We start from the raw sequence: 12066 nt of genomic DNA, 5'->3' as shown, positions 1-12066 counted from the left end.
GCACAGAATTTTGTCAGTGAACAGGTTGCAATTTCAGAGTGACAAAAATATTTTGACAAATTAAATTTAAATGTTGAAATGAATCTAACGATTTTTGTGTGTTTTTAAATGGCTTCCATGCTGCAATCGTTTTTGTTCTAGTTATTTGTAGGAAAAAAGCCCTCTCTGAATATAACTAAGCACATTTTAAAGGAATAACATTTATGAGATTAATGTAACTGAACTACCAACTTTGGTCCATAAGTTGACATTTCGTTATCTCAAATGCTTTCATATGCTAAAGATGAAATTTTCAAAATTCATCCATCCCGCTCAATCTATCACCTGTGTTATTGAGTTAAAAAGCAAAATTTGGAAGGTAAGCCATATAGAGATATATCACAATTAAAATAAGGGTTAGAATAGCTGGAAGGTGCATTTGCAAGAGCAGGACATAAAACTTAAGTCCTTTTTGATATTCTCAAAGTTTGGTGTCATCTCTTTATAGATGCAAGATTTTTTCGTATCTTGTTCATGCTGAATTAGAATTTGAACCCTTTAACGTTCAAATTATTCTATCAAATTTAATGTTTATTTATTCATGTTGTTTTGAATTAATCATGCATTATCCGATGGTTTCAAAATCTAACGATGATGTAATTGTTGTTTTTAGAATGACATTGTAGAGTAGGTGGAGAGGCTGGATCTGGTTAGTTTGAGTGTAAAAACAGTTGAATATTTGGGCAAGATATGATCAGCTTAAATGGCAAAGGGTTAAGTTACAGCCGGAATAAAATTGGTTGAAAAATAACTGATGGACAGATTTTGTTGTTACGAATTGAGTTAATGTAATTTGTTTTTCTGATTGTGCTTTAAGAATTGATCAAGCAACAGTTTCAAAACTTATAATTAATTTTGCTAGTGTGACTGTATAATTTGTAATATTTTTTGCTTTTGAAGTTCGTTTAGGAACTGTTAATAAGAATATGGCTTGAAAAGTTTCTCTTAGATAGCTTTCGCTAACTTCCAAGTTTCTGTGTGTTTACTACTTACTCTTCCATCTATATTTTAACTGCAATTTTGTTTTTACAAAATATACCAAATATTTTTGTTTTGTTTTGTTTTTTTATTATAGATTTTTCTTTTTAACTTCATTTTTAATATAGTCATAAGTTTCAAAAATTAAGTGTGGTATTTAACTGTAAAATTTACACACATATCTTTCACTTATATTTTAAGATTCATAAAATCCATTTTTGAATGAATTCTTTACAACTTTTAACTTGTAAACTATGCATCAGTAATTATTTGTCAAGCTGTCTCCATCAATTTTGACTCAGATTTTTAATGAAACTTATGTTTCAAATTAGGTATTCAGTTTATTAATTATTACATCCTTAGACTATTTTTATATGGCGTGTGTTTGTATATATATATAAAACATTTACATATATATATCTGTGTATATATAATATCTCCATGGTCTTACAGAAGAGCGTCCATAGGTCATCATCTGGACTTATGTGTCCTATGCGAAATCCTTTTAAAAAGAGATCCGAAAAGGTGACAACAGACATTTCTGTTTGTTCAGCATGCTCTGCTGCATTTTCAGCAGTTGTAGATGATGCAGAATCTAATCCCTGTTTTTGCTTTAATCCATTTATCATGTTTATCTTTCGAACTGCAATCTTCCCATTTGTTCTGTTCTTTGAATGATGCTTTTTGGCTAATATTTTCCTCACCTCACCAGGGTATATTTCAAGGCATCTTTGCCTTCCAGGTTCACAATTATCACTTTGTTGTCTAACAAGTGCATTCTGAGGTTTTATGGTTTTAAATGATTGCCTGCACGGTCAGTTTAAAATTTTTTATTATTATTAGGATTAATAAGGTGGCGAACTAGCAGAATCGTTAGCGTGCCGGATAAAATGCTTAGTGTTATTTCACCTGATGCTATGTTGTGAGTTGAAATTTCACCAAGGTTGACTTTGCCTTTCATCCTTTTGAGGTCAATAAATTAAATATCAGTGAAACACTGGGGTGGATGTAATCAACCAGTCCCCTCTACTCCCCCAAATTTCAGGCCTTAGCAGAAAGGATTATTATTATTATTATTATTATTATTCCAAGCACTTTTTATGAACGATATTAAAAGCAGTTCAAATATATATTTTAATATATTAAGTGCTGTTCCATGTTTACAGTATTTTTGTATAATATTCAAGATAGGTAACAGTTTTAATTTTGTTCATAAAAAGCAGTTTTATTTTTCTCTTTTAAACCAGATGATGTTAAGATAAAATTATGGTTTTTAAAATAATTTGACTTTTTTGATAGAAAGATAATATAAAAACAAAATCCTATAGAAAATTTGAAAATAAATATATTTCATATCTCTAAAAAAGTTATTCAAAATTATCTAAAATACCTGATCCATTTTAGAGACCTGCATAAAAAATAACACTTCTTTGTGTTAGGAAGGGCATCTAGCCATAAAAGCCTTGCCAAAACAGACACAGAAGTCTGGTGCAGTCTTCTGCCTGGTCAGCTCCTGTCAAACCATCCAACCCATTCCAGCATGGAAGGTTTTATTTTAACCATCGTTACTAAACCATGGTAGTGCACTACTTTCAGATTTTTGTAAAGACTGCCTGATGAGTCACTGAAATGTCTTAAACTGAATGTGATGCAGGAAAATTGTTAGTCTTAGTAATAATGTTAAAGAATAAAATGGGAGGTTTAGTGAGTTTGTAGGAATAGTGCACTGTCTTGTCTTTGATTTCAAATCTCAAACTTCATTTTTTTTTCAGCCCACCCCACTCCCCATTCAATAAAATTAAGGGCAGTAATACACTGCCCTAGTTATTTTGATTGAATCCCGGCCAAACTTATTTCATTCCTCAACAATAAATCACTACTAATATTATAAAACTAGATCAGTACTTTTGGTTGAGCTAACTTTCTTGAGATTTTATTCCAGTTTTTATAACATTCCTATGATTTTACAACCTGATTGTAGACTAAAAGGAAAGAACATCTTTCTTTGAATTTTGATAAATCTTTTTATTCACTATTTTGCTTTTACTTAAAAGTTGTTGCGTGTGATGGTCATGTGTATTAGTAATTGATCTGAAGAAGAAAAGTGGTGGGGCTGTTTGGATTAGTCCAATCTGAAGTGCACTGCTATGACATCCAGTTTGTCTCTGCTACTTGATGGACTTATCAACATTATAAGAATTCTTATCAAATTCTTGCTTTTTCGTGTGTTTTCTTCCAGTTATTGCTGTTGTTATTTCTGCTTGTATACAGCTTCAGAAAGAAAAGAAGAAAAAGAAAAAGGGCTGCTGTTGCTTCCTGCTAGTTTTTGCTGTCTGTTTCCATTTCATGTTTCATTGTCCCTGTCAAGTTACATTTCCTAATAAGCTTTCACACATTCCTTTCTACAAATATCAGTTTGTGATTCAGTAATATCCAGTTATACTTGTAACTGCATATCCAACTCAAAACTGGCTTGCAATTTATTGGAGATTTTACATATATATATATATAGTTCAGATTTTCAACATACCCATCCCAGCTCTGACAGAAGTACATATTTTTAAGATATATCCCAATAGTAGTTTTCTTTACTATATCTGTACTGAGTCACTGTTGGTTGCAGCCATCATTTTTCGTTAAGATGTAGTTTGATATTGCGGCCCCATCACTATGTCCTGCTATCTTGTTATCTGGGATTTTGCACAGATGACTGAATATTTCGTGAAATGCATTGCCAGTTATTCCACATAGGGCGGAAGCTTTTAAGAAAATTGAACAAAAATAACTAAGGTGCCTTGAATCCAAATTTATCTGTTTTTGTTTAAGACACTACACTTGATACTGTGTAATGTTTCATGACAAACTCATTCTATTTTGCAACTTTGTTGTATGGAGGTTTGTCAGCTCAGACCACTAATGGTTTCTTTGAATCCGAGTGCTTTATCTGTCAGTGCCAAAGTTTAGTGCTAACCCTGTTAAGATTTTCCTTTTATATTCCAGGGAGTTGAGTAATGCAGGCACCCAGCCTTTCTCCGTAATAGCTGCTTCGTAGCAACCTCTTCAAGGATGATCACTGGATTTCTACAAGTCCATTAGTGGATTTATCTCTAGAAGAGGACCAGCGATATGCTAACCCTGTGATAATAAATAATAATGGAGGGATGGGATGGCTTCTCTATAGACCTGTTATAGTTTCTTCATCTTGAGGGCAGTGTTTTATTCTGAACATTCAAATATGAAAATAAAACGTTACAATAGTCATGTTATTATTATACCAATATATATTTAGGCAAGACTTCTGTCCGATTTGGCTTCATTAGCTTCTATGTGCAAAAGCTTTTTTTTTTTTTTTTTTTTTTTATTAAAATGCTTATAAAATCGATTGGAAATTGTAGATCTCTGTTTCTTTTCTGATACTGCAATCTGGAAAATCTTTATTTATAGAAGTTGTAACTTGAAAGATTTATGCTCTGAATATACAAGCTTAAAAGCTTATATCTATAGCATAATAAAGAAGGCTTCTATTTTAATAAATTTTTAAGCGATTGGTGGTTTGACCCTCTCTGATCATTTATATTAACCTGACGTAAGAATTACCTCCCTTGTACTAATTTTCACACTTCCCTCTCTATTGCTTTAATGTTGATTACTGAAGTAGGGCGACCAAGACAGCAAAAATTGTAAAAGAATAAGGCGCAAGCTGGCAGAAACGTTAGCACACTGGGCGAAATGCGTAGTGGTATTTCGTCTGCTCTTACGTTCTGAGTTCAAATTCCGCCAAGGTCGACTTTGCCTTTCATCCTTTCAGGGTCGATAAATTAAGTACTAGTTACGCATTGGGGTCAATCTAATTGACCCAGTCCCTTTGTCTCTGTCCTTGTTTGTCCCCTCTATGTTTAGCCCCTTGTGGGCAATAAAGAAATAAAAAAAGCTGTCAAACAAACCTGACTGAATGTTTTAAGGTATTCACTTTCCATCTTGTACCTTTGAAGTTCAAATCTCACCTGACGACTCTTAGCTTTCGTTCTTCAGGATTGCTAAGATAAGTACCATTAATACACCACATTTTATTACACCCCCCTCTGCTCTACAAATTATGGCTTTGTACTAAGTACAAGGAAATCAGTGCTAGAAAGGAAAACAAAAGCGGACGGGTGAAGCATTCCACTGCCCCCTCTTGGGTCTGTTTAAATCTAAATACCATTACTATGTAATTGCTCATGTCTAATCAAAAGAATGTGATAAAGAAAACAAAAAAGGACATAAAATCATTTAAAACTCAATCGACAATTTTTTGATGTTGGGGTTGATTGAGTTTTATTGCTTTTCTAAATGGATTTACCAGTTACATCATGGCACTTCATCCATTCTGTGTTTTGAAGAAATCAGAGAAGAGTTGTGAAGTGAACCAACACTTGTGTTTGTTGTTCAGGCCTAAGTCAACCCTATGACCATCTTGTTCTATTCTCTAGACAATGCATCTGGACCTATTATCCAAATTAACCTTTTAAGATAATAGGACATCGTTTGAGAGGACTTTGGCTACTACATTCTCTAGCAAGTCAATCTCTTAGATGCTCCCCTGTTAGTTGTAAATATTATAGTCTGTTAAATTCCTGTTGGCTTCTGAGCATATGTCTTTAGGCAGTGAAAGTAGATGCCTCTACACCTTTCTTTGTGTGTAATCAGTGCCATCAGTGGTTCTACATACATAGTCTTAAATGTGTGTGTATGCGTATGTTGTAAACTAGTAACCTCTTTTTTTTTATATATACTTTCACAGTCTTAATGAGAAAACTGAAGTAATTTTCTTTTTCTCCTTTGAAGTAATCCCTTATAAATTAAATCACACATACTATGTAAAATCTGCAAATCCCACCTCCCTGCACGGTTTCAGATTTTCTTAGCACTTATCACCATTCTTTATCACCCACTACATTCCCACAGCCAACCCTTCCTTGCTTCTATCCATCTCCTGTTCTCACCTGATGAGAGGGTCTCTAATGATGCAGTGTCAGACAGTCTGTGTGTGTGTGTGTGTGTAAGCTAATGTGTGGGACTTGTTGCAGAGTTCCTTTCAGTAACTCTTTCTGGTTGAATCCCTCTCATCATTAGGGATATAAGGGAGAGGCTGAGACTGGTTGCCATATATAATAATTGTCATTATGGCTGTGGGAAGACAATGACATTTGGAATGTGTTTACATCATTCATCATTCACTAACTATTCTTCCTTGTTCAACTGAATCATTGCGTTCTGCCTTTTTTTATGATTGCCTTTGGTTTGTTTTGTGTTTCACGTAACTTTTGCATTGCAGCAAGTATGTTCGTTTCATCTTAATTATGTTTGTACATGTTTTCAAACTGGGGAAATGTAGCTGTTGGTCTTCTGGCCGAATACTTTTGAGAAAAATAGACGTCAGTGATGACGATAAGAACTTGTCAGGAAACAAAAGCTAAATACCAGTTTCAATTTGAAGTATCAGGTGAGAGCAATGTGTGGTGTGAAACTATTGGATAAAAGGAAGGCTAAGGACTTGATGGAGATACTGGGGGTTGGAGGAATCGGTGGGACAGCTGGCAAGGGTGAATGGAGTGGTGGTGGTATGGACATGTGTTGAGGAGGGTGGAGGATCATGTTCTGAAGAAAGTGCTAAAGTTTAAAGTGAATGAACCACGAAGGCGAGATCGACCAAAGAAAACGCGGAGGAGGAGATTGGGAGGGTTGACTTGAGGAAAGAGGGCACCCAAAACCGGGGCGAGATGGTGTGAGTGGTTGCTGTAAGAGTGTCCCCTTTTAACGGGGACAAACCTGGATTTAAAATATTGGAATTCAAACACCCCAACTTCTGGTTTTCATTTGGAATCACTTCACTTTGATAATAGATGTACTTGGCCAAGGCATGAATGTCACAACTTTTGTATTTCTCCTTCCTGGAAATCAGAGGAGTTTTTTTTGCCACATTGTAAGAGAACAGCAACACATTAGCATTCCAGACAAAATGCCTACTAGCACTTCTGCCAGCTCTTTACATTCGACTGGGGTCGATGGAATCAACTGGTCCCTTCCCCAGAAATTTCAGGCCTTGTGCCTATAGTAGCGAGAACCGCTACTACTACAGTGGTGAACTGGCAGAATTATATGCACGCTGGGCAAAATACTGAGTGGCATTTTACCTATCTTTACATACTGAGTTCAAATTCCACAGAGGTCAGTATTGCATTTCATCTTTTTGGGATCTATGAAATAAGTACCAGTTACGTACTGGGGTTGATATAATTGACTAGCACCCTCCCCCAAAATTTCAGGCCTTGTGCTTATAGTAGAAAGGATTATTGTTGTTGTTATTAAGGCAACAAGCTGATTCTTGGTTTTGATTTCAAATGCCACCAAGGTCAACTTTGCCTTTCATCCTCAGTAAAATAAGTACCAGTTACATACTGGGGTTAATGCAATCAGGGCTAGTGTCCTCTCCCTAAAATTGCAGGCTTTGTACCAAAATTAGAAAGAATTATTATAATTGTTATTAATATTAAATACATTCTCATAATTGTTGATCCAAACCAATTATTTATTGTAGCCAAATCTATTATTTAGCTAATTAGTTTAGTGACTATGATTTATGGCTTAATCTGGATGTATTGTGTGTGATGTAAGACAGTTAAAAAGTATCCCAGTGACTTTGCAGGGATTTGAACTGGAGTCATTTTTGTTAGTATTTCAGTTATTGCAACCAATCAACCACCCCTGAATCCACCTGAAGTGGCTTTTACCTTTAAGGCTTCGGCTTGGACATTTTCATGCTGTCACTTCTACTTCTCCCTGCTATATAAGCATGCTCATCAAAGAAAACATGTTATATATCAGACGTTTTTGTTTATCAATTTTTAATTTGTATTTTGTTGTATTTATTTTGAAAAAAATTGTTTTTTTATTATTAATGTTTATTTTTTTGTTTTTTAAATTTTATTTGTTTATGGTTATACTTTTTCTTGTTTGCATAATTTTCTTTATGTATTTAATCTTGTATTTTGTTTAATTTTGTTTTAAAAATGAATTAATCTGCTATAGTTACAAATACACACATCATAATTAATAGATATATTGACAAATACACACGTACACTTACTTATAATGCTAATATGCATGTACACACACATAATACATACATACACACATATACTTATATACAAAGACGTGTCGATGTACATAGATGCAGACAAATCTATAGAAGTGAGGATAGCTTTGTTAATTTTTCAGACTATTTCTATTCCAATTTTTTTCATATTGCATCGTTCACACTTGATGCAAATCATCTGCTGGAAAAAAAAAATTAATTTTTTTTTTTTTTTACATTTCTTTGGACAAACATCAAACCTAGGACGAAATTTATCATTCCTCTCATCCAAACTTTCTAAAACACGTTTATTATAGTTTGAAAATAAAACATTTACTGCAAGCTAACACAGACAAACCAGCATCCCTCCCACCCAAATGTGATCTTCTTAGCAGTTCATTCATTGGTTTTTAAGAACAACTGTACTCCTACTTTAGTTGCCATCATTTTATACGCACCTTCATGCTTCTTATCACCTCATCATCTTTACAGCATTCATCCAGTTCCTCCTCCTCCTCTTCCTCCGATTCCTCAGATGATGAAGGTGAGGGCAAGGATAAGGTGACAACATTTGATGCTCAGGCAGAGCAAATGAAGACAAAGTTACCCCCTATTCTAGACGAAGAACAAGAATTGGTAGAGAAGGTTTGCCATCTTCTGTCTGTCGTTGGTGTTTACCAACACCAACCTGTAATACTTATCTGCAATCTACTCTTTGTCTACTAATAAGAACATGGCCCGGTTCTTTCTCTCTCTCTCTCTCTATCTCGTGTATTTTTTCTATATCAGAGCTGTTCAACTGGAGCTGTTCTGATTTCTTAGATACACACACATTATATTCCCAATTTTACACAATTCTAACCTACATTTGGTCTACATTTACGTATCTTTATATATTCAGCCATTAATTCACATGCCTCTGTGCAGTCTCCTGACCTGCAAGAAATAGGCAAATCTCTCTTAAATCTGTCATCTTAAAAAGGAAACAGTACATGGGATAGCCTCATGGATACACTGGTAGAAAAGCAGAAGGCAGGATGGTCATGACCGGGATCATAGGTTGTGACCTTGGTAAAAATGTACACAAACCTTCATAAGCTAATGAAAGAAGTTGTATAGTCACTTGACCTGTCATGGCACTAATTAAATCTCTTTCAATAAGCTAGCTTTTTTTTTTTTCTAAGTTTTGTTTTAAACAAATCTACTTCAGAAGATATTTAATGATAATAATAATAAGAGCATTCAGAAAGTGCAAACCTCCGCCAAGGCAACACCAACGTCCTCTCAGCAATTGGCCAGAGATGATTTTAAAATGAGAATATCTTAAATAAACTTGACTGTTCTCACTAATGGGAATACTAAAAATAAACCCAACAGCTCTCAAAAATTAAGTAAAAAATCAGGAAAAATAATCCAGAATCCTTGTCAGGTACTGGATCAATCCCAAAATCTAATCAATCCATGCCAGTCACGAGGCCAAACATCCCTGAAAGTTCCATCTGAATCCATCTCGTGGTTCTTGAGATATCTTGTCTACGGACAAACAAATAAACAAACATGACTGAAAACAATACCTCTGCCTTCGCTAAGGCAAAGGTAATAATCCTGTGATAGCACACTTTGTTTCATCCCTCCATGGTCGAAGTCCTTGCTAAGCGCTGGCATTTGTTCTAATTGATTATTCCTTGAAGGCAGTGCCCCAACATGGACTCAGTTCAACGGCTGAAACTAATAATACGAACACATGTAGGCCCGCACGCACAAACTATCTATTCTAAGCTACATTTAGCCCTTTAGCATTCAGATTATTGCTTATTCATTCACATTGTTTTGAATTAATCAGGCATTATCTCACAGCTTTGAAATTTCATTGATGTGATTGTATACTTATAGAAAGATACTGTAGGTTAGGTATGATAGGCAAGATCTGACTGGTTTGAACACTAAACAGGAAAAATATTTAGGCAGGATATGATCAGTTTAAATGCTAAAGGGTTTCACACCTTTTAAATAGGGGGGCAAATTTTGCTTGGATTTACCTCCATGTTCTCCAATATAAATCAGTCTTTAAATTGAATACTTAAAAAAATGTTGACAGCTCTGTGCATGGGTGTCCTTATTTCTAGCTAGAGCCCCATTTTTCATCTTCATCTGCTTACTACGTTTCATAACCATCTTCAGAAATAGAATCTCGGCATGTATAGTTAGTTTCCTAATCCCTGTTTTCCAATTTCTACAAAGTACTTTGCTCAGTCCCTTTACAAATTATCATTCATGTAATCTTCTTAGATATCTAATAAGAATTCTTTTTTTTTCTTTCTCCATTCACCCCGTCGTCGTCGTCGTTGTCGTCCTCTTGCTTACCCTGCTTGTTTGTGGTGTCATCCCCCCCCTAATACCCTGTCCTTTTCTCACCTGCTTCTCTCCACACCTCATATGTATCAACCCTTGTTTCTTTTTTTGTGCTGTGTTTCTACCTTCCCCCAGTGTTGTCAGGTGTCTGTTCTAGAACATTCCTCCTCCTCCTCCTCTCTTTTGCGTCTTAACCCATTGTTCTTGTTACTGTCGGTGTCATTAACATCACCATGTCACTTACATTGTTGTTTAGCTAATGTTTATAAACGCCTGCTGGCATTCCTTTCCAATGTGGAAGTTATTTTACCAACTTTTACCATTGTGCAATGTTCCACATATTCAACCATCACTCATCACTCATCACTATGCTCCAATCTCTTCTCTACTTTCTCTCTCTCTCTCTCTCTCTCCCTCAATAGTCACCAATCTGAATGCATATACACTTTCAATCCCATTACCCCTCAAACCTCCATATATTTAAGGCATGGTCATCCCTTGAGCTTTTGGTGTCATTTCTGTTTTAACCAACATCCTTTTTTTGTTTTATTTTGTTAATCATTTATTTATTGTATTTTCATGTGCTTTACTTGTTGTCTTTCTGTGTAAAATGATTTTTAGCAACTGCACATAACATAAAATGTATGAAATGTCATTGTAGCTTCATGTTAGCATTATGTTTCGTGCATGCTCCATTTGTCATCACATCTTAGTCACTGATACACCCTCATGTTTGGAAGAAATGAAAGAATATTAGAAAACATTACATTGTGTCTTTATATATAATCTTCATGTACACACAAACACAACTGATCTGAAAATGTTTGTCTCAAAAAAAACATTTACAAATAGGATCTTTATATATATATATATATAACATTATTCATGTTTTAGCTATACTACATAGATGTCTATTGACTCTATGGCACTTGAATTGCATCAAATTGTGAAAACAGATCACTAGATAAAGAACTTTAAAATAAATAAAATCCAGCATTTTCAAGTTTTTTCTAATGTTGTTTCTCTTACATACTGAATTTTTCATTTTAACCTCTATTTTAAAATTAGGGTCACTAATATGATTCTGAAGGGCCCCATGTGTAATTATTGCATATTTTTGTTTCATGCGTAGAACACTTTCTACTGCTATAACGGGGAGCTTTTAGGTCTCTTGTTGTGCTGGAAATTGTGGCTGAGTTTCTTAAATCACATTCTGTCATCTTTGAAAAGAAAAAGAAAGAAAAGGTGCATGGGATCATAATGTAGTCGAGGATACAGTGTCTGAAAAAAAAGGTGTCAGGATATAGCTGCAGGCACGGCTGTGTGATTAGGTTTGATGTGCAACCATGTTGCACCTTGTACCAGTGCTTCACATCAACCAATACCTTTTGAGTTATTTTCTCAAGATCAAATGGTACCAATCTGATAACGATGTTTTCTTGCTTATTGAGAGGGGGGGGGTATTTCTTTTTTCTTTTCTTTTTGAAGCAATCATTTTCTGAAACAGACAATTCTTCTTTCACATCTAACAACACTTTCTCTTTTCAGGTTTAGTGTTTCTGTTACCAAATGTTTGATTT

The 12066-nt window shown here is 34.7% G+C and overlaps 1 protein-coding gene across 39 annotated transcripts in view; it reads left to right on the top strand.

Annotated features, from left to right (window-relative positions):
* The window catches only part of LOC115218249 (neuroblast differentiation-associated protein AHNAK), a 500913-nt gene that overhangs the window by 464344 nt on the left and 24503 nt on the right, over window positions 1-12066 (top strand). For 25 of the 39 annotated variants that reach the window (XM_036508132.1, XM_036508129.1, XM_036508124.1 and 22 more), the window contains 2 exons: window positions 1471-1542; window positions 8627-8779. The exons of 6 other annotated variants lie outside the window; for them this stretch is intronic. In XM_036508132.1, the coding sequence (XP_036364025.1) occupies window positions 1471-1542; window positions 8627-8779 (225 nt within the window). The remainder of the gene's footprint in view (window positions 1-1470; window positions 1543-8626; window positions 8780-12066) is intronic. 8 more of the 39 variants (XM_029787989.2, XM_029787993.2, XM_029787991.2 and 5 more) reach the window with 3 other exon arrangements.

This window comes from Octopus sinensis, linkage group LG13, assembly GCF_006345805.1.
Source record: "Octopus sinensis linkage group LG13, ASM634580v1, whole genome shotgun sequence".
Lineage (NCBI taxonomy): Eukaryota > Metazoa > Mollusca > Cephalopoda > Octopoda > Octopodidae > Octopus > Octopus sinensis.
This window is presented reverse-complemented; position numbering and strand designations above follow the sequence as displayed.